Raw genomic sequence first — 27,856 nt, 5'->3', positions numbered from 1 at the left:
TTGCTACAATGGAGAGGGACAGAGAAAGAGGGTGCGATGAAGAGAGACAATGAGATGCTCCAAATGTAAATGGAAAGCACGGTACAACATGCATTGAAGATACTGACATTTTTATTCAGTGTCAGTCACCACTCATTGCATAAACTGGCAGTACATACGTCTTTGTGATGTCTTGGTCTGTATACTGATTGAAACTTTTTTTTTTTAAACTGTTTTTAAGTCTTGAAACGAGACCAGGCTGGGTGTCAAATCAGTGTTGATTTGAGAATTCCCATTCCAATTAATTTATTGAATTTGAATTAAAATAGTAGACAACTATAAACAGTACCACCGTCAGGATGTTACACTACAGACAGTATCTATAATAAGTATTCACCCTCTTTGTTATGGCAAGCTTAAATTATTTCAGGACAAAAGATTTACTTCAAATCGAATAATAAATTACATTGATTCGCTATGTGTGCATCAACAGTGGTTAACATGATTTTTGAATGACTGATCCATCGCTGTAATGTACCCCATATACACAACATAACTGTAAGGTCCCTCAGTCATCCCTGCTCAGGTATGTCACCATGAGGCTAATCTTGTCCCCAGCCGGCTCTCTCTCTGTAGCCATTAAGCCTGGGGATGAGGTCACAATAAGGCCAATAGTGATTTAAAACCTAAAGCATGTATTTTAAATGATGTATTTACCTGTGTCTAGGTGTTCTTCCTTGGTGGTGCAGTGGAGGGCTTGAAGGTCGAAGGGATCAGGTGTTTTAGTGCAGTGCTTTTGGCTGTGCTTTTATAGGGTAGCGCTGACAGAGAGAGAGGGGGCTTTCTCAGCCCATCACAGGTATTTTAAATCCAGGTAAATGTTTCCGTTCCAGAGAATTAAAGAGAATGAAAATAATGATTAATTTCCAGAGAATTCCAGAGAACCTACGCGGGCGTTGCACACGGTTTAACTACTTTTATCTCAAAGTGACATACCTTTAAAACCACCCCGAGAGGTAAATCATAAAAAATCTAGGGAGTTTGATCACAAAAAAAAAAACAATGATCATTCATTCATAACAATAATATCTTGTTGTTATCCAAATCTGAAAGTGGATAACAAAGATTTTTAATGCACACACTTAAGAAAGCGATACTTTGGAATATAAATGGGATTGGAATGTTTCAAAGGTGTTTTCAACATATTTTCAGATATGACCCTATGATGACACTGAAAAAACAGAAATATATATGTAGGCAAAATATACAGTTAGGATTCAACTACAGTCAAGGTAAATGTTTGTTAGAAGTTTTTGTGGAGCATCCATCCGTTCTTCCATCCATCCCCAGCTTCTGTTTAGCTTGTCCAGTTGTGCTCTTATAATGAAAAAATGATCTGGGGTCAGCTATGACCATGTGAGGGTGTTTGAGTTGCTATCTATGTACAGTGGTTCTCCCGATTGTGAAAATTGAGCTCAGATCAGCTCTTAGCCAGGGTCTTGACCTAAAGGTCTATGTCTGGTGGTTCTCCTGGTTTTGTCTCAGGTCCTGTTTGCGCTGGAAGCCATAGAGGCAGTGGTAGGGCTGGTTGCCACTGTGCTGACGACTGTGGGTGATGAGGTTGGAGCTCTGGCTGAAGGCTTTGCCACACACCTGGCACACATGGGGCTTCTCACCTGGAATAGAAGGGCAAAGGGGACATACTGTATTAAAGGGGAAGTTCACTCTTTTATAACTTAATGTTAGATGGTTCCTCACCCTGAACGTGAGCCATGAAAAACTGTAATGCATGGTTTGGTTTTCTTTAATTAAACAGCCACTACAAATTTCAGCTAACTTAATCCAAATCAATGAGAGTGGTAGGGGCATGCAGTGGCTGTTTAATTTATTTATTTTAAAGGCCAAATCACATCCCACGTCGCCAGACTCTGGCATGCAGTCACTTTCATTTTTAACAGGCATCACATGCCCCTACCACTCCCATAGTTTATTTTTATTTTTAATATAGTTAATACGTTTCGAACGCGACTGTGACAAAGACAAGATCTCTATTTCCAGAAAATACATATCGACTCACCTGTGTGAATGAAGGTGTGTTTTTTCATATCAGATTTCTGGTGAAATCTTTTGCCACAGTATTGACAGGGGTAGGGGCGCGTGTCAGAGTGGATTAGCAGGTGAGTGGACAGGGTAGAGGAGCGCTTGAACACTTTCCCACACACCTTACAGCCAAACGTACGCTCCTGAAACACATGAGAACAAAGCATATAGGCCATATATTTTGTGAAAAAAAGATTTATTGGGTTCACAGTTTCATGAGAAGTTTAATGAATCTCCATTTTATTTTTTTACAGCAAACAAAAACGAGTATAGGCCATATAGTCATGAATAGGGTCTACTGTGGTGTTTTTTCCTGTATATAGTTTATAACTAGCATCAAACTCTTAAAACTCCCTAAAGTCGATGTCCAGTGGAAATCTAATTAGCATTTTTTTTAAATCACCATCAAAATCTGTCAGTTTAAGATAGAGAGATGTTGTTTTTGCATTGGATGCGTCTCAATCCACCACATCCGCCGATGTTGCAGACGCTCGATCCACCGCATCCGCCTATGTGTCACTTTCACATCTGAGGTGAAAGTTGACAGAGCTAGATCGGTGTTTGTCAGACCATGAGACATCTTGAAAATCGGTCTTCTCACAAAATCGTCTGTAGTGTTCCGAATGTCCTACAAACTATTTTGACGTCTCTATGGAAAGATGAGACTCTCACGAACATGTACATGTTTTGCTCTAGGACGCTCACAAGATTCGTCTGAAGGTCCCCTGGTACCAGATGAAAAGATTTATGGAAGTATATATGGAGACTATTTAATGCCCAAAATATGGGGTTAAATACACGTATAAAAAATAAAATAATAATCTTTCTTAAATCTCTCAGATATAGGAGAGACACCTCAGAACAAACTTCCTTTTGATATTTTTTTGGGACCATCTGTTGTTCCATGTAGTGAATCTGTTATTCAATGCGTTTTTATGGCCTAATAACAGTAAAGACAATAAAAAAAGGTTTTTGATACTTCAATGAGTCTTACAATTCAAATTCAAATAGCTAAATTATCCTTGGTATGGCCTTAAAACAATTCCATATATCTTAGTAGAACAGTGCAGTTAATAACTTAATTTCCAGTTTTTTAATGATATTTCCACACAATGAGGTGGAAATAACACTCTCAAATTGTGAAATTATGATAATGCCCTTTTTCTGTAAGAGCTGTATGAAAAAAAAATGCCTGCAATATCAGCCTTTTCAGGTGGGATGGAACTTTTGTGCCGCATCATGATGTCACAATGTGATCTGATTATAACAGACCTGACCCCAAACCTGCTTTAAAACCCTTTATTATACATGTAATGCGGCAGGCAATAGACCTTTATTGGCGTTATTAGGTGTGTCATTCCTACCTTGACCCTGTACCTCAAACCCAGGTCTGGCCTATAGCCGTACGGCTGACTGTTAGTCTTGATGTGTGTTGATGATGACTGCTTGTGTCTGCCGCCATGGGACTTGTGGACGTGGGACTCCAGACTGGAGAAAGAAAAGAAACTCTGAAAAGAAAACAAACATAATTTAATGTGATTTGCAGTGCAGTAAATACAATTGACCTCTTATCTTAATTGAATCCTCACACTGGTCTTCCAGTCAGAAACAGAATAGAGAATCAAAGCATGTCAGGCTTCAGTTTCTGCACATTGACCTTTGGTTAATAAAAAGGCTGTGTGTAGGTCTATCCAATCACCTCAGTGGTATTCCAATGAGTCAGAATTATTCACTGTCCATGATGGAAGCAAACATAGCTTTCTCTTATAACTAATATCAACCCTTTTTGATGGGGAGGATTGATGTTTAATAATTCACCTTTATTTATACAGGTAAATAAATTAAGAACAGATCATTATTTGCAATGATGACTTGTCAGAGGGATAGAATAACAAAACTGATTTGGGATCATCCACTAACCTTTCCACACAGTGGACATTCAGTCCCAGTGGTCCTGTGGTCACTGATCTGGGGACAGTCTCTGTATCGGGTCTCTCCCAGGAGGGGAGAGCCCACCTCCTCAGCAGGGCTGCCATGGTTCAACTGGGAGGGAGAGTGGTGGTGCAGCGCAGCTCTACCATCTTAAGATGGGGGAATAGCAGGTGGTTGAAAAGATACATTAATTAGCCCCTTCTTACAAGCAATCACTGATCTCTAGGTCTTAAACACATTGCTGTTTCAGTCTTAACTTTAATGAACATTGTATAATAATGAATGATTATGAGAGAACAATAATACACAAAACTGGCAGATGTACATGAGCTTGTGTTAGCTGAGTCGCAGTGCTCAACACCTACCTGAAGACATGGGACTGGTGGGGTGAAGGTAAGGGGGACTAGGTGAGGGAGGGTGGAGGGCTGGAGGTGGAGAGGGCTGTGGTGGGTAGGCCTCACTGTGTGTCACTAGAGACACTGCACTCTTTGGTGACGGCCGTCCCTGAAGGGTACCCCACTGCATCTTGTCTGTTTCTGAGGGACCCACTGGCACCAGAGTTGTGCCCAAGCAGGGGCTACGTGCTTTGGGGCGCAGAGGGTGAGAGCCCCCCCTCCTCACCAGGAAAGAGCGAGGCATGGTGGGGAAGCGAGAAGCAGCAGGGGCACAGAGTTTAGTAGACTCAATCTAATGGAAGGGAAGTAGACGGCCCTGCAATATGGAGTACATGACAATTGACATAATAGTCCAGGTGTTATTCATGTCAACCAACATACAGCAGGTGGCAGCAGTGCTTTGACTAACACAGTCACATACTACACTGTTGTATTCATAAAGCTTATCAGAGTATAAGTGCTGATCTAGGATCAGTTTTCAGATCATTATGAATAGGATAACAGGACCACGGGGGACCTGATCCTAGATCAGCACACCTAATCGCAAATGCTTTCTGAGTAGAGGCCCTGGTCACACAACCACTCCTAAAGTAACAGTACTGTGGGTTTTGCTGACACTAAAATTATGAAGATAACATTTTGAAACCATAAAAACGAACTCCATACTGAAATAATTTCAAATATGCTCAAATATGAGTATTTTCCAGCTGTGTTTTCCCAGCAGAGCTTTTCCTATATATTCATAAAGGAGGTCATTTATTTGGCATTTAACGTCCAATTTACAGAGACATCTCCAGGCAGATCGCCTCAGCTAAGTCATTGCACATACTCATTACTCTTGAGCTTGGTTGGATTGCTGCATAAACTGTGGCCACATATACTAGCACACAGTGTTATGAAACCCACAGCAGCTACCACCCAAATTCAACTAAACACAGCAGACCATTATGCATTATCCCAACTCACCCTGTGAGCTCTCTCCCCTCTGGTTGCACAGCCTTACAGGTGGCAAATATTACAGAATTGAAGACGTAACAAGATATAAGACTAGGGCAATAAAGCTCCCGAAAATATAAAAACTATTTATTTTCCTATGCTGGATTCATACTGTACTGGTTAAAAGCTTCAGATATCAAATATTTGTCATTTTAAGTATTCTGTTACTAGGCAGAATAGTTCAATCTTTTGCCCAAGGGCCAATGGATCACTAAATAAAACAGAAAACTTTCTACTGTGTAATGTTGCAGATACAGGGATTTGAAATAGCCTAATTAAGTATGATGCAGATACACCGGTGGAGATGAATGATGATTAGATTGAACACATTGGCCGATTTAATTTGGTACGGTAAATGCAGAAAAACTCACCTTATAAAAGAGGAATGACAAATCTCTGCAGCTAGCCGTCTTGAAGATGATGTCTTCAGTCAAGTCACCTGGTGAGATGACAACAGAGTTTGATTTTAAAGATGGTGATACTGTACATGATCATTTCCTAAAAGCACAACGCAAAAATAAACTGCTAATCTTAATTGCAGGATGGAATTGAAGACCGCAAGAAGTAATTTAGCCTTTATGGCTAGCAATGAAAATGTGAAAACCTCACTACAAAAAAGTGTTTTAAACCAACTTACCAGATAACACGTTTTTTAAAAGGCATACAAATGTCAACATTTCACAAAGCAAATAGGCAGAACAAATACATTCTGGCTCAAATTCTAAATGAATTTAAATAAAATATCAAAATATGATATGCCAAAATGTTGACCTTCCTCCTGAATCTCCCACCAGTAAACTAATGAAATTAAAACAGGAAGCTCAAATCATGTAACATTACAGTAAAAATCTATCTATATGCTCAAGTTTCAGCTCTAAGCTGTATTGAGATGTTGTGTTCAGTGAAGTCCAATGACACTGATGGGGAAGAGCTTGTCTGTAGCACCGCTCCACTCAGCAGCAGCCACCTCAACCACAGAACTTCCTCAGAAAGACCAGACAGACTCCACTGCTGAGCAATAGGTCTTTCTGCTGCACTAAAAATCCACTCATCGCTGGTTTGCTACAGTATATAGGACCAAACAAGTCCAGATGTACTCGCCCTAATCTCTTCACTTTCAAATGTCCTCTTTGACTTGACGTTGGTATACAAAATCTCTATCAGTGTACTTCATTGTTATATCAAAATGATTCACATGATCACAAAACAGGAAGACGTGTAGAAGTGAGGCAAGAGAAAACCAAGTAACAAGAAATTGGATGAGGGGAGGATGGTGGGGTCACTTGAGTAATGTCCTGCAAAAAGTGTCGCCACACACAAGTGTTGAGACGAAGGGGGTTTCAAAATGTGGGTTAGAGCAGAGAGCGATGGAGAGGGAAATCCCAAACAGAAATCAACTGGTAACCCAATGTCGTGATGAGCAGAACGGGAGAGAAAGATAAGAGACAGGGACAGAGAGGATAACGGGTTCAATGGAAGATTACAATGGATTTTATATCCAAATCAAGACAGGGGTGCACACAACCAACACAACGCTCGAATCAGCACAACACCGTACCACCTCGACATGACATCTGAGGATGTGTAGTGTCAATGTTCATTTCATATCAATCATCATCAAGTAGAGAACACCAAAATGTTTTCATAATGTCATTAATATCATCTTTATTACTGTCATTAATATATTTGACAACACATTGGTAGAATTGCAAGAGAGAGTGAACAAGGTTGGAGGGAGTAAAGTGGATACCGACCTGCTGTTACATACATGAGAGAAGTCCTACACCAGGGTTGTGTTTGAGGCACCAAACGGAAGAAAAGTGACTGAAACCATGGACTAGTCCAATAAGAAACACCATTTTTTGTTTTCTGTTGCAGAACGTTTTAAAATATTTTACATTGTGTGCCCTAATGAATACAACCCAGGGTATGCATGAGGACACCGTCCATAAGGGGGAGTCTCCATGTTTTGTTTCTTTCTTCTTCGAGACACAGACAATGGCATGTATAGTGTTCCAGTTTCATTCTATATTTTTTTTATTTTTAAATCTTAAACATATTGGGGATCCTTCAGTTCTAGCTCAACAGTGGCCTTCACCTTTGAGATATTTTTGGTGAACACCACCCTAAACCAGAGTGAATATGCTGAACTGTCTATGAAAATTGCATTTGATATACATGTAATTTATATACTATGTATAAATCTACCTACATTATGGCACTATATAAGATTTAAACATGGAACCCTACCATTCGTCACACCCTAAGATTTGAAACATGATCTTAGTTCAGATCAAAGAATAGCCATACCAACGCTAATCATAAAACTACATGGATGACAAATACTGAATCAGAGGGCATCTTCATGTGTATCAAAAAGTATTTTAGTCACAGTTATACCAGTTGTAGTTGGGACACTGGGGAACTCCGCGTCCGAGCACCATCTCTGAACAGCAGTATATTGTTTGTGTTATGTGTAAATTAGACACTGTCTAATAGTGCTGTAAAGTACTTAAGTAAAAATACTTTAAAGTACTACTTTAGTTTTTTTGGTATCTGTACTTTACTATTTATATTTGACAACTTTTCTCTGACACTCAAAAGTACTAGTTACATTTTGAATGCTTAGCAGGACAGGAAAATTGTAAAATTCACACACTTATCAAGAGAACATCCCTGGTCATCCCTATTGCCTCTGATCTGCCGGACTCACTAAACACAAATGCTTCATTTGTAAATTATGTCTGAGTGTTGGAGCGTGCCCTGGCTATCAGTAAATAAAAAAAGCAAGAAAATGATGCCGTCTGGTTTGCTTAATGTAGGGAATTTGAAATGATTTATACTTTACCTTTGATAATTAAGTATATTTAAAACCAAATACTTTTACTCAAGTAGTATTTTACTTGAGTAATTGTCTATTAAGGTATCTTTACTTTTACTCATGTATGACTCAAGTACTTTTTCCACCACTGACCAAGACTATACTCTACCGCAGGTTGACTCAACACATGGCGTCCGAACTCATCCCATTGCTAAAGTAATGCCATAACTGACTGGTCCAGGATGTTACACCAGACAACAGTGATTTCAGCTGCTGCACTGGTTCAACCTCTAAAAGGTGGTTATTTGTAATACTTGAGTGAGCGAAAGATGGGCTACATGGCAGCGGAACCCCATTGGAGGAGCTCCCTTATTTCCTTGGCAGTTGGTGACAGGTTCCCCCTTCATCCAGCATCATTGTGCGACAAAAGCCAGGCACACACCAAATATGAGTACATGGCATAATTTGAACTTAAGAAAACAGAAAGCATGATACAAAGTTGGGATGCATAGGCTTGGTGGCATAGCATTATGCAGTACCTTAATACTACCAAGAAACCTTACAAGTGCTCACTAATACTGACATGAGACAGAGCCTTAGCTTGTGCCACTAACCACTCCAAGCATCCACTCCCATATTCCCAGAACAGCACTCACTGCTTTAAGTCAAGAGGAGATATAGAATCTTATAATCTATATTTAGGATCTAGATCTAGAATCTTAGGATCTATAGAACACCCTATTGAATATATTACCACACATCCCCTGCAGTCTGCCTCAGCAAATCAACTCAATTATTATTGTGATATATTTATATTAATACTTTCATTCAGGTTGTCATATTGTATTATTCAATAATATTCCATACGATTCGCTTCCACTGTTGTAAGAATATAGAAAAGTGATATGTGAATGGTCTGCCACAGAATAAATAAAAATCCTTCCATTTCCTTCCATCTATATAGAGTTTGTATGGAACCCTTTCTCCCTTGACATTGGGGAAGCAACCACATGGAGTTTCTTTCTAGATGGCCATCATCGATTCCCATGATCAACTCTGTCCAATTGATATAAACACAGAACATTTGAATGCTTTGGAAACATGACACCAAGCCGATGCATTTGTCTCCCCACTCCTAATGACTAAGCTAAAGCTAATTCTAACAAGCATTTGTCATATATTCAAGACTATTGGGATGATATGCCACATAGTTAGCCAGTGAGGTATATACTAGGCAAAATACTGCTCCCAGTCTGTTAACCTGTGCATTTTAGCCATCTGAAGCTGTAGTAACAGCATGCATCAGATAGTCAGACATTTTCAGTCAACACGTTCTAAATCCAATTGGTAACAGGCAGTAGAAAGAGGAAGTGTTGTCACAGTTGGCTGTTCTGGAAGGAGAGGTATTGATAATTCATCATATAGTACCATGACTGAGACGAGAACAACAGAACAACAGAGAGAGTGATGACCCTGGTCCAACTTGATAATGATATTTATGATGATCTGATCAGTACACTCGTAGCTCGGAAATTATATCTTTTTTTGCCTCTGATCGGTCAATTTCAACAAACATCTTCCTGTCACTCACACAGCCTTTTGACGGACACATGCCAATCCATCCCAAACTAGTCAAACTCTAGCCTCACCATTAGACAAAATGAATGATTGACTGAGCCATTGCTGTCCTCTTACAAGCACTTGTGGGTTGATATCTGCTTTTAGGGTTTAAAAATTCCTTAACACATTTCAAATAGATTATAAAGGAGTTGTTTATGTGTGGGTATTTCATAAGTCATAGGTAGAGACATCATTATGAAGTCTAGCCATAACCATTCAACAATTTCTTCACAGTAGTTTTCGCACTCGCATCTGATTCCTAAGGGGTGTAAAGTTCAACTGCACGTTGAGCAGATAGAACATAACATAAAAGAAGACTGGGAGAAAAAAGGGAAATCATAGCAGCGCATTCGTTCTGTCTCTCTGACATGCATCGTCATGGACGCCGTCCGTTGACACCTCAGCCTCAAGATTCAAGTTGGCACAAAGGACCAAGGGAACTCAGCGTGTATAAAGTTTGGCCGCCGTTGGTATCTATCTATATATTTAGATTTGTATAGATATATAAAAAAATATTAAAATAAATAACATAAATAATAGCAGAAAAAAAAAGAACATTTGGCAACGTTGAGATTTTTTTGTTGTTGACATGAGCCATCGTAATTCACTTGCCTTGTTTCATTTGCAAGGCATTGAGACACACACAACAAACATATTTCAGTAAGGTAAATTGTTAATATTGATCTATGCATGTGATGTCATCTAGTAACATCCCTATGATATTGATGTGTACAAGTCCATACCATACTCCTCTTTTCCTACTTCTATCCTTCCTTCCCTCCCTCTCGCTCTCATTTATTTGAAGTGTGCATTGTGAGGTTACAGTGGAGGGTTGTTTCCATTGTAACAGGCAGTGCAGGTGGCTAATGGGTCTTGGAATGATGGAATGACAGAAAGAGAGAGACGGAGAGAGAGAGAGAGAAAAGGAGGAGGAAAGAGATGGAGGGAGACAGCATGTTCCACATCTCGCTCATGGGACAGTACAGTACGAGCAGGGTCAGGCCCAACAAGTCATCCATCCATCTCATCTTTTACCGATCCCAAGTCCATATTGAAGTCCTTCCAAACTTGAGGGGAATAATTTCATCAAAGCGATGTCCTATGCATCTCATAGTCACTGCTGTGTGGTATGGTTGGAGTATTGAAAGTTGAAAGCAATTTGTTTGTCAATTTTCAATCCTTTTTATTTTCTCGGCTTTCTGTGCGGAGAGGAGAAAGAGATTGAGGGAGAGATATAGGGAGATAAAGAGAGGGATAAGTGATAGGAGTGAAGAGAGAAGTAAAAGGGGGAGATGGAGAGAAAAGAATGACAAAAAGAGGAGAGACCATGGCACCAGCGCGAAGGAGGAGGGGAGGATGTCTATTACAGGTTACAGTCGGAGTTTAGGGTGAGAACAGTAGTACAGTAAAGTTGGGGTGAGTACAGCATCTCTAATACTAAAGAGATGCAGAGTACAGTATCTTTAGTAGTCTAGGTCAGGACCAGGTAGTTCCAGGGACCTCCATGGCTCAGTTGTCCAGGACCTCAGCACACACCATGCTAGTGTAGAGCTGCTGCGAGGGGCTGTGGTGGGGGTGGTCCGGGTGGGCCTCTGCTTCGCTGTCGGTGCTGCCCTCGCTGTCCAGCCTGGCCGAGGGGTGGGGGTGGGGCAGGGCGGGGTACATGGCGTTGGGGGGGATGGGGCTGGGGAGAAGGTCCTCATCCGAGCTCAGGTAGTCGCCTCCGGCCGACGAGGGGCTAGCTAGACACAGATCCGGGTAGCCCCCGCCCCCGTCCCGGGAACTAGGGGCGAACTTGGAGCGCTGCCCGCGGAGCTGCCTGATCTAAAAGAGAAAGAAATAAGGTTATAGAAGATATTCATACCCGGGGATCATTATCACAGATCATTATCTAGGATATTACTGATAGCAAAAAGAAAGGCTTTTGATGCTGTTTCAGTTGGTGAGAAGAGTGTGTACAGTGGTTGGAAAGTGAGCCATGTCTATAGAAACCTGGTATGGTGGTCTAGCCTGCAGTGACAGGCACATCAGACTGGATTTAACCTTGTGGGTGTGTTCTAAATCTAGTACCTGGTACGTTGGTAAGGTCTGTCAATAAGCTTTACAGAAAGTCAGAGTACCTATGGATTTTCAGCTGCCAGTACAGATTGGAGTCTGTTTTACTATGAAAGAACCTGCTGAAGCACCAACCACTTCACCTGTGTGTGTGTGTGTGTGTGTGTGTGTGTGTGTGTGTGTGTGTGTGTGTGTGTGTGTGTGTGTGTGATCACATATGAAGCCTGCATCAATGACGTGTAGTGGGTGTCCCTTGCGTGACAAGCCACAGCCGGTCTCCAAATGCTTCAGCAAGTACATGTCTGTGTCTGCGTGAGTGTGTGTGAGCGTGTGTGTGCACGCGCATGTGTAGATACAACACTGATTCAGTACTTACAGAAAACTCTGAGATTTGTACTGAGTTAGGCTGGTAGGAGGGGGAGGGTAGTGGTTAACCAATAGAAACACTGTAACTAGGCACTCGCCCACCTCTTCCTCTTCTGTCTCGGTTTATACAGCAGAGCTCAATCATGTACACTATTCTGGCTGGGAAAAAACAGATCTGATTCTAGTTCAGCCCTTCTCGAAGTGTATCATATTGTTCTGGGACAAAATCAGAATATTCAAAAGTCATTGGTATGACAAAAACTTTAGAATCATAACTTAAACTGTTACAAAAAATTAAAAAACATTTATGCTAATTCTACTTATGATCTGGTCCAACACATGAATTCATTTGCAAAATAGATGCCTGAGATGTTTGAGACCGGAAAATTACTGCTTGCTAATTTCGACTTTGTCACGAATGTTTCGGTACTCTTTACATAAAGGCTCCATTTGACGAATATAACCAATAGTATGCACTCTAAGAACTAGTAAACAGAAAAGGGCAAGTCAGTCCCATCACTCCCTTCTCACGCACAGCCGCTCTCTGAATGAGCAACTGTATATTACGTGGTTCAGCTATGTTTGTGTGTGTGTGTGTGTGTAAGCATGTGAGAATCAGTGTTGTCTAGTTCTCACACGCATTCATCGCTCTCTTTCTGAGTCCTGGGGTTTTGAAGGGGTAAGGGGGTACATCTGTTCTGTGGTTGGAAATGTCATACAGAGGAAGGCCAGAGTAGTGATTCTAGTATGTCATGCTTCATGTGGCGGCCAACATCTATCATTTCAGAGAAATACATAAAGCACGAGGGGATGCAAATCACATAGCTGGGTTTCAATGGCTAAACTAACCCCAGACACGAGGGCTTTTACTGGTGTGTGTGTTTGTGTGTGGGGGGGTGGTCCCAGTTGGTGGAGCGTTGCACTTGCAACACCAGGGTTGTGGGTTCCATTCCCACGGGGGGGGGGACCAGTACCAACAAAAAGTATGAAAATGTATGAACTCACTACCGTAAGTTGCTCTGGATAAGAGCGTCTGCTAAATGACTGTTAAACGTTAAATGTGTGTGACCTCGTTCTTGAGCTCTCCGATCTGGTCTCGAAGCTGGGTGATATACTGCCTGGAGTCAGAGTGGTTCAGCTGGCCCTGGATCAGACCCTCCTCCTTCTGTAGGATAGGGATGAGACACACACACAAACTGGAGTCAGAGTGGTTCAGCTGGCCCTGGATCAGACCCTACTCCTTCTGTCAGACAGGGATAGGTGGATGAGATGCACACATACTCGCCCGCGTACGTACACAACCGAACAGTCAACGCCAAAGAAGCAGGGAAGACGATCTCCCCAATGCACACATACCACCCAGAAGAAATCTAAAGAAACTTGACAATGACATCCATTCAATATGGAAGTCAAGTTCAGATCTGTGTACAAACACCTCACCTGTATCTCCAGCTCCGCTATCTTCTGTCTGAGCTCGGCCATGGCGGCCATGCTGTCAGCCTCCCGCAAGCGCACCGCCATCACCTCCTCTTTACTCTACAGAGAGAGGAAGAGGGTGGTAGAAGAGAAAAGACAGAAAGAGAAAAATCACCTCTGGCGCACAGCCTGAGTGAAAGCCACTAGTCCATCTAGTTGTCCAATAGAGTCTGTTTAAAATGCAGCCTCACACACAAAGCCCACTTATCAATGTCAACCTGGGCTGCTTCCATTTCCCCCACCCTCTCCTTTATCTATCTTTCTCCCTCCCTCCCACCATCTTCTCTTCTCTCACCTGGCAGTCAGTCCACTTATTCCACTACCTTCCTCCATCCTCCCCATACCTTCTCCACTCCCCCTCTCCACCCGTTTCCATTCTCCATCCCTCCCTCTTTCTGCGCCTTCATTCCCGCTCTCCCTCTCGTCTTAACTTGCAGCCTACTTTTCCACACATATCAACGCTACCATTGACTACCTCCATCCTCCCCCTTCCCCCCGCCTCTACCCCACCTTGCAGTCGAGCTCGGCCTGTTTCCTCTTCATCTCGGTGAGCTGGGCCTGCAGCCCCTTGTTCTGGCCCGCCAGCTGCTGCAGCCTCTCCTGCATGGCGGCGCTCTCCACCTCATGGCGCCCAATCAGCTTGCTGTGAATCTGGTTCTGAAGGTGAAGAGAGAGTGGGGACACTGTCAAAAGACTGAAAGCGTAATTAGTCACTTTGGATTAGCGTCTGCTAAATTACAAGTATTTAAATGTAATGTACAGCACAAGTCAAAAGTTTGGACACCTTCTCATTCAAGGGTTATTTATTTATTTTTACTATTTTCTTCATTGTAGAATAATAGTGAAGACATCAACACTATGAAATGACACATATGGAATCATGTAGTAACCAAAAAAGTGTTAAACAAATCCAAATATATTGTATATAAGAGATTCTTCAAAGTAGCCACCATTTGCCTTGATGACAGCTTTGCAAACTCTTGGCATTCTCTCAACCAGCTTCATGAGGTAGTCACCTGGAATGCATTTCAATTAACAGGTGTGCCTTGTTAAAAGTTCATTTGTGGAATTTCTTTCCTTCTTAATGAGAGTCTTATCTTTAAAATGGTGTAAAATAGTTGATTGTTTGAGAAAATGTAATTGTGGTATTTTAGTTGGTTTTGTATTTCGCGCCGTGCGATGCTGTTGGCTAGGGGTTCCGCAGGCGGATGTCTGTCATCAACAGGTTAATGCATTTGAGCCAATCAGTTGTGTTGTGACAAGGTAGGAGCAGTATACAGAAGATAGCCCTATTTGGTAAAAGACCAAGTCCATATTATTGTAAGGACAGATGAACTAAGCAAAGCGAAAGGAGAATCCATCATTACTTTAAGACATGAAGGTCAGTCAATATGGAATATTTCTTCAAGTGCAGTTGCAAAAACCAAGCGCTATGATGAAACTGGCTCTCATGAGGACCGCCACAGGAAAGGAAGACCCAGAGTTACCTCTGCTGCAGAGGATAAGTTCATTAGAGTTACCAGCCTCAGAAATTGCAGAGTTCAAGTAACAGACATCTTAACATCAACTGTTCAGAGGAGACTGCGTGAATCAGGCCTTCGTGGTCGAATTGCTGCAAAGAAACCACTACTAAAGGAATCCAATAAGAAGAGACTTGCTTGTGCCAAAAAACACTAGCAATGGATATTAAACTGGTGGAAATTTGTCCTTCGGTCTGATGAGTATAGATTTGAGATTTTTTGTTCCAAACGCCATGTCTTTGTGAGAGGCAGAGTAGGTGAATGGATGATCTCTGCATGTGTGGTTCCCACCGTGAAGCATGGAGGAGGTGGTGTGATGGTGCTTTGCTGGTGACACTGTCGGTGATTTATTTAGAATTCAAGGCACACTTAACCAGTATGGCTACCACAGCATTCTGCAGCAATACCCATCCCATCTGGTTTGAGCTTAGTGGGACTATCATTTGTTTATCAACAGGACAATGACCCAAAACACAACACCAGGCTGTGTAAGGGCTATTTGACCAAGGAGGAGAATGATGGAGTACTGCATCAGATGACCTGGCCTCCACAAATCACCCGACCTCAACCCAATTGAAATGGTTTGGGATGAGTCTGACCGCAGAGTGAATGAAAAGCAGCCAACAAGTGCTCAGCATATGTGGGAACTCCTTCAAGACTGTTGGAAAAGCATTCCAGGTGAAACTGGTTGAGAGAATTCGAAGAGTGTGCAAAGCTGTCATCAAGGCAAAGGGTGGCTATTTGAAGAATCTCAAATATAAAATATATTTTGATTTGTTTAACACGTTTTTGATTACTATATGATTCCACATGTTATTTCATAGTTTGATGTCTTCACTATTATTCTACAATGTAGAAAATAGTAAAAATAAATAAAAACCCTTGAATGAGTAGGTGTGTCCAAACTTTTGACTGGTACTGTGTATGATATTAGTGGTCTGCCTCTGTCTGTCTAAGTGTTTCAACAAGAAATAGTCAGTTTGTAGCAAAACGCTAATTTGAGAAACGAACAACTTGTACTTCCACACATACAAATCACCTTTGACATCAATGCATTAATTATGTGAAACTGATTTCCACTAGATGGGCAGGCTGCAAAGTCAAAATTGGCTATATTGTAAACATTCATGAAAACAAAAAAAAGTTTTGGGGTTTTAATTTAAGGTTAGGTTTAAAATCTGCTTCTATGACTGGCTGTGCCAGCTAGTGACCACTCTGCAAAGCTGCCTCCAGTACATGAGTCATCCCAATAAATGCCAACCTGTGGCCCAAAGTGATGAACTGTAACGAAAATGTGTGTGTATGTGTGTGTGTGTGTGTGTGTGTGTGTGTGTAGGCCTATGGTGTTGTATAGAGCTGTGAATAATCCACCACAAAAGTCAAACATCTCACTCATCAGAGTGAGAAACTTGAGTGTGGAACTGAATGTTAAACACTGAGCGAGGTACTTTCCATAAATCAAAAAGATGAGGCAGTATATGTACACTACCATTCAAAAGTTTGGGGTCACTTAGAAATAGAACATTTTCTGTCCATTAAAATAACATCAAATTGATCAGAAATACAGTGCAGACATTGTTAATGTTGTAAATGACTATTGTAGCTGGAAACGGCAGATTTTTAATGGAATATCTACATAGGCGTACAGAGGCCCATTATCAGCAACCATCACTCCTGCGTTCCAATGGCACGTTGTGTTAGCTAATTAATCCAATTTTATCATTTTAAAAGTCTAATTGATCATTAGAAAACACTTTTGCAATTATGTTAGCACAGCGGAAAACTGTTGTTCTGATTAAAGAAGCAATTAAACTAGCCATCTTTAGACTAGTTGAGTATCTGGAGCATCAGCATTTGTGGGTTCGATTACAGACTCAAAATGACCAGAAACAAAGAGCTTTCTTCTGAAACTCGTCAGTCTATTCTTGTTCTGAGAAATGAAGGCTATTCCATGCGAGAAATAGCCAAGAAACTGAAGATCTCGTACAACGCTGTGTACTACTCCCTTCACAGAACTGCTCAAACTGGCTCTAACCAGAATAGAAAGAGGAGTGGGAGGCCCCGGTGCACAACTGAGCAAGAGGACAAGTACATTAGAGTGTCTAGTTTGAGAAACAGACGCCTCACAAGTCCTCAATTAGCAGCTTAATTAAATAGTACCCGCAAAACACCAGTCTCAACGTCAACAGTGAAGAGGCAACTCCGGGATGCTGGCCTTCTAGGCAGAGTTTCAAAGAAAAAGCCATATATCAGACTGGCCAATAAAAAGAGAAGATTAAGATGGGCAAAAGAACACAGACACTGGACAGAGGAACTCTGCCTAGAAGGCCAGCAACCCGGAGTCGCCTCTTCACTGTTGACGTTGAGACTGGTGTTTTGCGGGTACTATTTAATGAAACTGCCAGTTTTCTGCCAAACTGCCAAACTTGGCATTTATCTACCATTTCCACATAGTATTTGATGTATGAGTTACCCCTTAGTCATTTAGGCCTAATGAAAGTCTCCATTAGAAATGTGAGCCAATACGATTTATTTCCCCTCAGACTAAGGAAATAACACACAATGGATCACTTTTATTTAGATAGAGCACAAACAGATTTGGCATCAGGCTAAAGTTCCTCCACTGACCTGGCTCTCCAGCTGTATGGCTTTGAGTTTGACCTCCCTGAGTTCAGCCTGGGCCTGGGCTTCTCTCAGACGCACCCCCATCAGCTTGTCCTGCAGCTCGTTCAGGGCGTTCTTCTTGGGGGATTCCTTCCAGTGACCTCCACCCCCGCCGCCTTTTGACATGTGGAGCTGGAGAGAGAGAGGAACAGAGACGAAGAACAGGTTAGAGAGCCACAACCAATGTGCATCAGTTCTCTATCCATCTCTCCCTAAAGTCACTCGCTCTGAGACCTTGAAGTAGTTGTTTCCCTTGCTCTGCAAGGGCAGTGGCTTTCGTGGAGCGACGAGTAACGATGCTTTGAGGGTGACTGTTGTCAATGTGTGCATAGAGTCCCTGGTTCTAACCCAGGTTGTGGCGAGGAGAGGGACGGAAGCAACACTGTTACATAAGCACTGTCCTTCTAGTCACCTCTGCTATCCTCTCCCCTTCTGAAGCCTTCAGTTCCCTACTGTACAGTTCTCTGCTCTGTGGTGTGTTACTTACCTGCCAGCGCTGGTTGAGCTCGGTCACCGTGTCCTGCATCTCTCTGAAGGAGTGTAGTGTCTCCAGCTCTCGGAGCTTCACCAGCTTCAGCTCATCCTGCAGCTGGGCCACGTTGTTCTCATCAGGCAGAGAGCTGCTCCTCTGTAACACAAACACACACACGCACGATAAAAGATATGAAACACACAGATATAACCACACACACACACATGTACACAGGTGTGTTCTCTTACCTTCTCTAGGTCCAGTACTTTGTCCTGCATCTCTTTGAGGGCTCCCAGTAGCTCTGCCTCCTGCAGCCGGGACTGCTCCAGCTGGGTCTGCAGACCAGTCACAAACTGCTCTGTGTACTGAGACACAACACATGGACCAATTATAAACTGAGACAACACACTGGGACCAATCCCAAACTGACACTACACATATCAACCAATCAATCAAACTGCTCTGTGTACTAAGGCATCAGAAGATAAAGATCCTCCACCCAGCACAGTCAGAAGAGGGCTGGCCAACCCTCAGAGCCTGGTTCCACTCTAGGTTTCTTCCTAGGTTCCTTCTTTTCTAGGGAGTTTTTCCTAGCCACCGTGCTTCTACATCTGCATTGCTTGCGGTTTGGGAATTTAGGCTGGGTTTCTGTATAGCACTTTGCCACTGCTGATGTAAAAAGGCCTTTTTAAAATACATTTGATTGATTGATGGGTCAGAAGAATGTCTGTCTAAATGGCCGTTTTCTATTGATGTGGAAATGGGAACCACTTACAAAGTCTATCAGTGTATCCACCAGGTAGATTCACCTCATTTGTGGACACCCAAGCAGATAAATGAGTGATGTAGTAAAAGGAGATGTGGAGTACAGCTCTGTGTAGCTGTGGTAGTTGTGGTGAGATGGACAGAAGGGATGTGGGTTGGCAAAAGGGGGAAACTAACCAAAAACATAGCCGTTTCTGACTAGATGCAAGTTCAGAGAGAAGAGACTGAAAGAGAGAGCTGGTGAGATAGAGAGAGAACGTTGGGACAAACCAATATCTTTGTATGTGTATGCATGGCATAAAGGCCTTTCTTTCTTTGTGAATGAAAGTACCCACTCAGTTTCAATGTGAGAGAGAAGTGAGAGGTGGGGGTGTGTGATTTCTGGCTTGGTAATATACCCAGGCTAGTCATCGGAGGCACAACACACACTCTGACCACACCTGAAACTCCAATTCCGTAGCAACACCACACACACACCTATACCCCTGATTCTCTCCATGGGCCCAATGCTAATAGATCTAAACTTAGTTCACTGGTGTTGAAAGACCAATGGAGGAGGAGGAGACAGTCAAGGAAACAATATTGAGACGTGCTCTCACATTAGTGTGACTGCTGTGTCTGAGTATGAAGAGAAACAGCACACTGTTACAACACTGTACATACTGTACATACTGTACATAGCAATAATATGACATTGGAAATGTCTCTATTCCTTTGAAACTTTTGTGAGTGTAATGTTTATTTCTGTTTATTTCACTTTTGTTTATTATCCATTTCATTTGCTTTGGCAATGTAAATATACATGTTTCCCCATGCCAATAAAACCCTTTGAAGTGAAACTGTGAAACTAACGTCTGTAGAAAGAGTTGTGCTTCCTGACACATTTAGTAACAGGAACACATCATCTTTTGTTTTTGCCGGTGTTGGGGACTTGCATTCAAAACGGATTCAAGCACTGACTGACTCACATGTGTTTGAATAGACTAAAATAGTGTGTGTGAGAAATATGTTTTTATTTTTTTTTAACATTCTGCACACATGATGCAGTGCACCGTGAGGCAAAGTCACAGAGGAGCATTAAGTGTTTCTGTAGACTAACACACACTAACACACAAGGACAGGCGGCACACAGCTGCTAACACACAGCCACAATAGAATAACTGAACCCCTATTGTGCTGGACCAGCTGGGCTACAGGCATTGTCTGTCTACCCATTCAACATCACACTATTGTCCACCTCACCATGGCTGTCTGTCTACATCTATACATTAGAATGCTCATACAACTGGCTTATACAACACCAGCCCTGGGTCAACACAATGTTATAACACTATTGATTTAGAACAGGTCAAACATCAAACTCTATACAATGACTGCCGCCCCGTAGCACTCACGTCGGTAGCCATGAACTGCTTTGAAAGGCTGGTCATGGCTCACATCAACGCCATCATCCTGCAAACCCTACACCCACTCCAATTCCCATACCGCCTCAGATGACACAATCTCAATTGCACTCCACACTGCCCTTTCCCACCTGGACAAAAGGAACACCTATGTGAGAATGCTGTTCATTGACTACAGCTCAGCGTTCAACACCATAGTGCCCTCAAAGCTCATCACTAAGCTAAGAACCCTGGGACTAAACACCCCCCTCTGCAACTAGATCTTGGACTTCCTGAAGGGCCGTCCCCAGGTGGTAAGGGTAGGTAACAACACATCTGCCACGCTGATCTTCAACACGGGGGCCCCTCAGGGGTATGTGCTCAGTCCCCTCCTGTACACTCCCTTTTCACCCACGACTGCGTGGCCAAGCACGACTCCAACACCATCATTAAGTTTGTTGACGACACAACGGTGGTAGGCCTGATCACCAACAACGATGAGACAACCTATAGGGAGGAGGTCAGAGACCTGGTAGTGTGGTGACAGGACAACAACCTCTCCCTCAACATGAGCAAGACAAAGGAAATGATCGTGAACTACTGGATAAGAAGGCCCAAAAAATTGGCAAAGACTCCAGTCACCCAAGTCATCGACTGCTACTGCTCGGCAAGCGGGACCAGAATGCCAAATCTAGGTCCAAAAGGCTCCTTAACAGCTTCTACCCCCAAGCCATATGACTGCTGAGCAATTAATCAAGTGGCCACCCAGACTATTTGCATTGGCCCCCCACCCCATTCGTTTTTACACTGCTGCTACTCGCTGTTTATTATCAATGCATAGTCATTTCACCCCTACCTGCATGTACAAATTACCATAATTGCCTCGACTAACCTGTACCCCCGCACATTGACTTGGTACCAGTATCTGCTGTATATAGCGGTGTTATTGTTATTTTATTGTGTTCCTTTTTTTACTGTAGTTTATTTAGTAAATATTTTCTTAACTCTATTTTCTTAACTGCATTATTGGGTAAGGGCTTGTAAGTATTCGGCGCATGTGACAAATACAATTTGTTTTGATTTATAATGTACGATGTTGCTCTGCTGGCAACTGAAAGCAATAATTCTACATTAGAAACAGTCAATACATTGACAAGCAACACCATCCTAAAAACACACACAGAATTACTGTAAGTGAGCATCAAACAGTTACTTTGGTAGTGATTCAGTTTCTGTATTTTAAGTGAAGTTTTCAGATATAACCCATGAAGAGAAACTAAGAAAGTGTTTGCCAGCCTTTCCACTATCATCAAAGCGCTACCCAAACACTTACGATAAGACGATAATCAACTTGATCCTAAACTTACAAATCACAAACATCCATACATGGATTATACTGAACTGTTTGGAAAACGCATGTTGTTATTATGTTACATGGTATGAATAGCAAAGGGGCAGAATAACATGTCAACTGCAGCAGTTGACTATAAGACATATCTTCTTTAAAATTGTATATACACGGATAGTACATATTTTGACAATTAATTATGATCAGTGGTGGAAAAAGTATTAAATTCTAATACTTGAGTAAAAGTAAAAGATACCTTAATAGAAAATGACTCAAGTAAAAGTGAATGTCACCCAGTAAAATACTACTTGAGTAAAAGTCTAAAAGGATTTGGTTTTAAATATACTTAAGTAACAAAAGTAAAAATCATTTTGAAATTCCTTATATTAAGCAAACCAGACAGCACCATTTTCTTGTTTTTTATTTATTTACTGGTAGCCAGGGTCACACTCCAACACTCAGACATCATTTAAAAACAAAGCATTTGTGTTTAGTGAGTCTGCTAGATCAGAGGCAGTAGGGATCACCAGGGATGTTCTCTTGAGAAGTGTGCGAATTGGACCATTTTCTGTCCTGCTAAGCATTCAAAATGTAACCAGTACTTTTTGGTGTCAGGGAAAATGTATGGAGTAAAAAGTACATCATTTTTCTCTACGAACATAGTGAAGTAAAAGTTGTCCAAAATATAAATAGTAAAGTACAGATACCCCAAAAAACTACTTAAGTAGTACTTTACATCACTGATTAAGATGCAGACAGATACTGTCTATCATCCAACATCCACTAACTGTGTCACTCTGGGTTGATTGAGGTCACAACTCAACACAAACTGACTTGGGGAAATTCACTTTGACACTTCACCGTTCCCACCAACACCAGCCTTTATTTTTTTTCTCGACAAAGAATTTGTCAATGTCATTGATTTAGAATGTAATCATTTTTTAAATGACAAGTAAAATTTGCTAAAAATTATGTCAATATTTTACGAGCAGAAGACTGTCAGAATGAGTCAGTTCCCCAAACAAGAACAAACAAAAAAATCCACAAGGGCAACCACAGACTATACAGCCTAGTGCTGGTATTTTCCATAACAGTCACAGACACATCAAAAACATGTTTTGCCAATTTGTAACTTTTAGAGCTTGTTATCCATTGCAATAGACTTGTATTTGATCATTTTGCTCATAATCTCTTAGTGAAAGCCTAAGACGGGTGCACTGTTCATCAAAGCCTGACTCTAGTTCAAACCTGAGTCCCTGCACCCTGCAGCATCCCAATATCTCCCCCACACTGACTCCAGATCATTCCTTACCTTCTCCCGCTGCAGTTCTCCGATGGTGTCCTGGGCTTTCTCCAGGTTCTGACTGGTCACACTGAACTGCTGCCTCACCACCGCCAGCTCCCGCTTGATCACGTAGTTCTCCTCCGCCTCCTGAGCCCGCGTCACCTGACCCTGGAATAGTGAAGACACAGGGTCAGAGACCAGAGGGGGCCGTGTCAGTTATAGGGAATGTGTCTGGGGGGGTATGGACAACGTTGGTTTGAATTTAGAGGGAATTGGGGCTTAGCTTTAACACTTTCACTATTGGAGGTTAGATAATCGGAGTTGACAGAGTAGAATATAAATGGCTCTTCTGTATCCATTCCTATTAAGTTGTAATTACTCTGCAAAGACATTTCTATCCTAAAATATGACAAAGGGCATAAAACAGTGCCTGTGTTTCCACAAGCCACATGCAAGGCTGTAGGCCTTAGTGTTAGAGCTCCTGTCATGGACACACATAGACGCACATGCGGTCAAGGGGGAGCACGGTCTGACGGACTGACAGACAAACAAAACATACTTTCATGCAGAAGTCAGGCATTGATTGGTCACTGTCAAAGAGACAGAGAGAGGAAGTGCAGGAGGAAGGAAGGTGTTAGAGGAGGAGAGATGGTTGTCCAGTACTGTACCTGAATCAGCCTGTCTGCTAGAGCAGCACTTTCCTACAACACCAGCGAAGGAGAGGACGAAGATAAGAAAAGGAGGATAAGGAGAGAATAGGGAGAAATAAAGACAAAGACGAGGAATGAAGGATAAGAACAGGGCGAACGTATAACGGAAATGTGACAACAGAAAATAAATAAGAGAGGGTGAGAAAGAAAGAAAGAAATCATAGTGTGAAAGAGTGGCAGTGGGTTTGTGTGAGAGAAGGAATAAAAAGAGGACAGAAAGACAACAAGCATTACTCAGAGAACAACAGGAGAGAAGCAAGAGGGGAAGAAAAGCCAGAGTACTTGGAAAAGGAGGAGAGATTCAGTGGCTCCGGTCTAGAATAAGGCCCATCCATTTAAATCATCCATTCACGCACACAAAATCAACAGACATGATCTCTGTCTTTAGGTACATTCACAACTTAAGTCTCCTCACTTATTCTGTAAATGTGACAGGATATAAGTCTTAGTTGGCATGGCTATATTTTAGCTTCATGTTTCTGGCTGTGTTTTATTGTCCATCATAAAAGTTATTCGCATTAAAGTGAGTGTCTGACTCGAAGCCAAGTTTCCATCTCTCACCTTCTCCAATGTCTCAATCCTCTGCTTCAGAAGCCTGTTCTCTGTGCGTAACCTCTGTGGATGTGTTGATGGGTAGAGAGACAGTTAGGAACATGTATTAGTCATTATACAAGGCTTATAAATTGGGGACTTTGTAAGTAAAACAGAAGAAAAAAAATATCTGTTGGTCTATTAATAGATTAGCTCAAAGAAGAAGTTAGACGTGTGAGCACACACACACACACACACACACACACACACACACACACACACACACACACACACACACACACACACACACACACACACACACACACACACACACACACACACACACACACACACACACACACACACACACACACACACACACACACCTTGATTTCTATCTGCTCCTCCATCTCTTTGTTCTTGATTGTGGTGTACTCCTTCTCCAACCTGGCAAATAAAAGCATTTTAGTAGAGTTAGATTCATACAATGCGTTTCCATTTTACATTTATGCATTTGACCGTGTGCAAATAAAACTGAAACTAATAATCTTAAAGTGAAAGTATGCTTTGTACAGTAACAACACCACAAATCAGGTCCCATTGGGCCATATTAACTGTAGTCTACAACCTAAAGCCAGTATTGTTATTCTAATGAACAATGATCAGAAGCAGAACCTACTTCTTCATCCTCTTGGGGTTGTATTTGACCTGGTAGGCCCTCAGGATCAGCTTGTCTGGGCAGCTGTCAAACTGGTGGGGGATCACCTTCTGGAAGTGCTGTGAGAGAAGGAAGATACATGGTTAGAGCTTTATAGAATACACTCTGAATGAGAATATGTGTCCTGTTAATACACTCTGAATGAGAATATGTCTCCTGTTAATACACTCTGAACGAGAATATGTGTCCTGATAATACACTCTGAACGAGAATATGTCTCCTGTTAATACACTCTGAACGAGAATATGTCTCCTGTTAATACACTCTGAACGAGAATATGTGTCCTGTTAATACACTCTGAACGAGAATACGTCCTGTTAATACACTCTGAACGAGAATATGTCTCCTGTTAATACACTCTGAACGAGAATATGTCTCCTGTTAATACACTCTGAACGAGAATATGTCTCCTGTTAATACACTCTGAACGAGAATATGTGTCCTGTTAATACACTCTGAACGAGAATATGTCTCCTGTTAATACACTCTGAACGAGAATATGTGTCCTGTTAATACACTCTGAACGAGAATATGTGTCCTGTTAATACACTCTGAACGAGAATATGTGTCCTGTTAATACACTCTGAACGAGAATATGTGTCCTGTTAATACACTCTGAACGAGAATATGTGTCCTGTTAATACACTCTGAACGAGAATATGTGTCCTGTTAATACACTCTGAACGAGAATATGTGTCCTGTTAATACACTCTGAACGAGAATACGTCCTGTTAATACACTCTGAACGAGAATATGTGTCCTGTTAATACACTCTGAACGAGAATATGTGTCCTGCTAATACACTCTGAACGAGAATATGTGTCCTGTTAATACACTCTGAACGAGAATATGTCCTGTTAATACACTCTGAACGAGAATATGTGTCCTGCTAATACACTATGAATGAGAATATGTGTCCTGTTAATACACTCTGAACGAGAATGTGTCCTGTTAATACACTCTGAACGAGAATATGTGTCCTGTTAATACACTCTGAACGAGAATATGTGTCCTGTTAATACACTATGAACCAGAATATGTGTCCTGTTAATACACTATGAAAGGAAATAATACGTCAAGTAGGTATCACATGATAATTGAAGTAAAGACACTTCACAAATGCCCATATGTTTAAACAATGGTTAATTTCACTCTTTTGTTTTTCTTGCCTCCAGCAGGCCTTGTGTCTATCTACAGTGATAATTCATGATTTATACTATAGTGCAGGGGTCCCCAATTATATTTAGCTGTGGGCTGATTTTTCTTTGAGCGGATGGGTGGGGGTCCAGAACATATTTATAAATAATTTGTACACTGCAAATTGACAGCAAGAACAGATATAGTATTTCACAAAACAATTCTGAATTTCAAACCTTGATTACATTGTGATACGATCACATATGCCTCCATTTATCCGTGGGAATACTTGGGAACAGATTTCCTAATTTAAAATCACTTTGAGCTAATTTTCTGGTAATTTTCCAGTCTTTTATGTCCAAGAAAGATTTTCTTGTTTAAATAAAACCTCAGAAAACCTGGGGGCCAAATAAAATCACCCACAAGGCGAATTTGGTCCCTTAAAGCTGAATTACTTAATGATGAAACAGCTTATTGGGGAACCCTGCTGTAGTGCCTTTTATTGGATAAATCCCAAATGGCACCCTATTCCATATATCGTCCACTACTTTTAACCAACGCTCTATGGGGGGGCCTAGTGGTTGTTACCTGAGACATGCCCTCCATGTCCAGCTGGATGAGGTCAGTCTGGTTGTACTGCAGAATGGCCATGCCCACACGAAATATAATCTCCAGACCCTGAAGACAGGGAATCAAAGTTCAATTCAACACAACCATAGTGCTAGATCACAAGACTCTCTTGTAGAAGATATTTTATCTTTATGAGAACAACCCGGAAATAAAAGGTTACATTTATTGGATCCACTATGTTTATTTTTTTCAAAGTATGTTCACCCAAACACATTCTCACACTCGCATAAGATACCAGTGGTGAGTCTCTTACCTCGTACATGAAGATATCAAAGATGCGCGTGGCGACGGGCATGGGGAGGAAGGTGAGGAAGAGAGTAAGGAACCAGGAGGAGGCGTACATGGAGGTGTGGAAACTTTGAGAACGGAAGTGGACGTTTAGCTCTGGGAGTTGCTCCTGTTGGGATAAGGTGAGAGAGGGGAAAGAGGGTGGATGAGAGGGGAAGAGACGAGAGGAGTTAATTAAGCAATAAGGCACGAGGGGGTGGTATATGGCCAATATACAGCTATGGGCTGTTCTTATGCACGAGTGCCTGGACACAGTCCTAAGCCGTGTATATTGGCCATACATCACAAACCCCAAAGGTGCCTTATTGCTATTATAAACTGGTAACCAACCTAATTAGAGCAGTAAAAATAAATGTTTTGTCATAGCCGTGGTATACGGTCTGATATACCATGGTGTCAGCCAATCAGCATTCAGGTCTCAAACCACCCAGTTTATAATAATAGGGATTTTAGTTGAGCTACAAACCTGTAATGATTTCAAAGTGGTACTATAAAAAAATGTAAGGACTAACCTAGAACAAATCTGTGTCGTATGAATCTATTTGCTGCCCCATAGTGGACAACTCTATAATTGCAATATCTGTGCTTATTCCCCAACTACAGCACACCATATACATATACACACTCAATCCCAGACACCTGCAAGGCCCTTAAGGTTTTAGTTTA

The 27,856-nt window shown here is 41.7% G+C and overlaps 2 protein-coding genes across 4 annotated transcripts in view; both read right to left on the bottom strand.

Annotated features, from left to right (window-relative positions):
* Positions 1 to 93: 93 nt before the first annotated feature.
* Positions 94 to 6,652, bottom strand: LOC115177832 (zinc finger protein Gfi-1b). 2 transcript variants are annotated; one of them, XM_029738819.1, is made up of 7 exons: positions 6,040 to 6,652; positions 5,774 to 5,841; positions 4,377 to 4,722; positions 4,000 to 4,160; positions 3,444 to 3,587; positions 2,057 to 2,222; positions 94 to 1,655 (listed from the first exon to the last, which is right to left on the bottom strand). In XM_029738819.1, the coding sequence occupies exons 3-7, from the start codon at positions 4,648 to 4,650 to the stop codon at positions 1,492 to 1,494; spliced, it is 909 nt and encodes a 302-aa protein (XP_029594679.1). In that variant the 5' UTR covers positions 4,651 to 4,722; positions 5,774 to 5,841; positions 6,040 to 6,652; the 3' UTR covers positions 94 to 1,491. The 2 variants fall into 2 exon arrangements, with proteins under 2 accessions (XP_029594679.1, XP_029594678.1); XM_029738818.1 differs by lacking the exon at positions 6,040 to 6,652 and having other exon boundaries at positions 1,053 to 1,655; positions 5,774 to 5,956.
* A 3,048-nt stretch (positions 6,653 to 9,700) lies between these two features.
* The window catches only part of LOC115177946 (EVI5-like protein), a 35,441-nt gene continuing 17,285 nt past the window's right edge, over positions 9,701 to 27,856 (bottom strand). The window contains exons 7-20 of one of the 2 annotated variants that reach the window (XM_029738940.1): positions 27,156 to 27,299; positions 26,861 to 26,950; positions 25,097 to 25,194; positions 24,804 to 24,864; positions 24,448 to 24,501; positions 23,845 to 23,877; positions 23,204 to 23,344; positions 18,645 to 18,761; positions 18,412 to 18,552; positions 17,889 to 18,056; positions 14,251 to 14,397; positions 13,705 to 13,800; positions 13,334 to 13,429; positions 9,701 to 11,667 (exon numbers count right to left, since the gene is read on the bottom strand). In XM_029738940.1, coding sequence (XP_029594800.1) covers positions 11,353 to 11,667; positions 13,334 to 13,429; positions 13,705 to 13,800; positions 14,251 to 14,397; positions 17,889 to 18,056; positions 18,412 to 18,552; positions 18,645 to 18,761; positions 23,204 to 23,344; positions 23,845 to 23,877; positions 24,448 to 24,501; positions 24,804 to 24,864; positions 25,097 to 25,194; positions 26,861 to 26,950; positions 27,156 to 27,299 — 1,701 coding nt within the window. In that variant the 3' untranslated portion in view covers positions 9,701 to 11,352. The remainder of the gene's footprint in view (positions 11,668 to 13,333; positions 13,430 to 13,704; positions 13,801 to 14,250; positions 14,398 to 17,888; positions 18,057 to 18,411; positions 18,553 to 18,644; positions 18,762 to 23,203; positions 23,345 to 23,844; positions 23,878 to 24,447; positions 24,502 to 24,803; positions 24,865 to 25,096; positions 25,195 to 26,860; positions 26,951 to 27,155; positions 27,300 to 27,856) is intronic. The other variant, XM_029738941.1, reaches the window with a different exon arrangement.

The sequence above is a fragment of the Salmo trutta genome, chromosome 38 (genome assembly GCF_901001165.1).
Source record: "Salmo trutta chromosome 38, fSalTru1.1, whole genome shotgun sequence".
Classification (NCBI taxonomy): domain Eukaryota; kingdom Metazoa; phylum Chordata; class Actinopteri; order Salmoniformes; family Salmonidae; genus Salmo; species Salmo trutta.
The sequence above is the reverse complement of the archived record's forward strand: the minus strand, read 5'-3'. Positions and strand labels throughout refer to the sequence as shown.

Coding starts and splice junctions, on each gene's coding strand:
- LOC115177832 (XM_029738819.1), bottom strand. CDS start 4,650: ATGCCTCGCTCTTTCCTGGTGAGGAGGGGGGGCTCTCACCCTCTGCGC. Junction 4,161..4,376: donor CACCAGTCCCATGTCTTCAG/GTAGGTGTTGAG, acceptor CCCCATCTTAAG/ATGGTAGAGCTGCGCTGCAC. Junction 2,223..3,443: donor GTTTGAGGTACAGGGTCAAG/GTAGGAATGACA, acceptor CATGTGTTTCAG/GAGCGTACGTTTGGCTGTAA.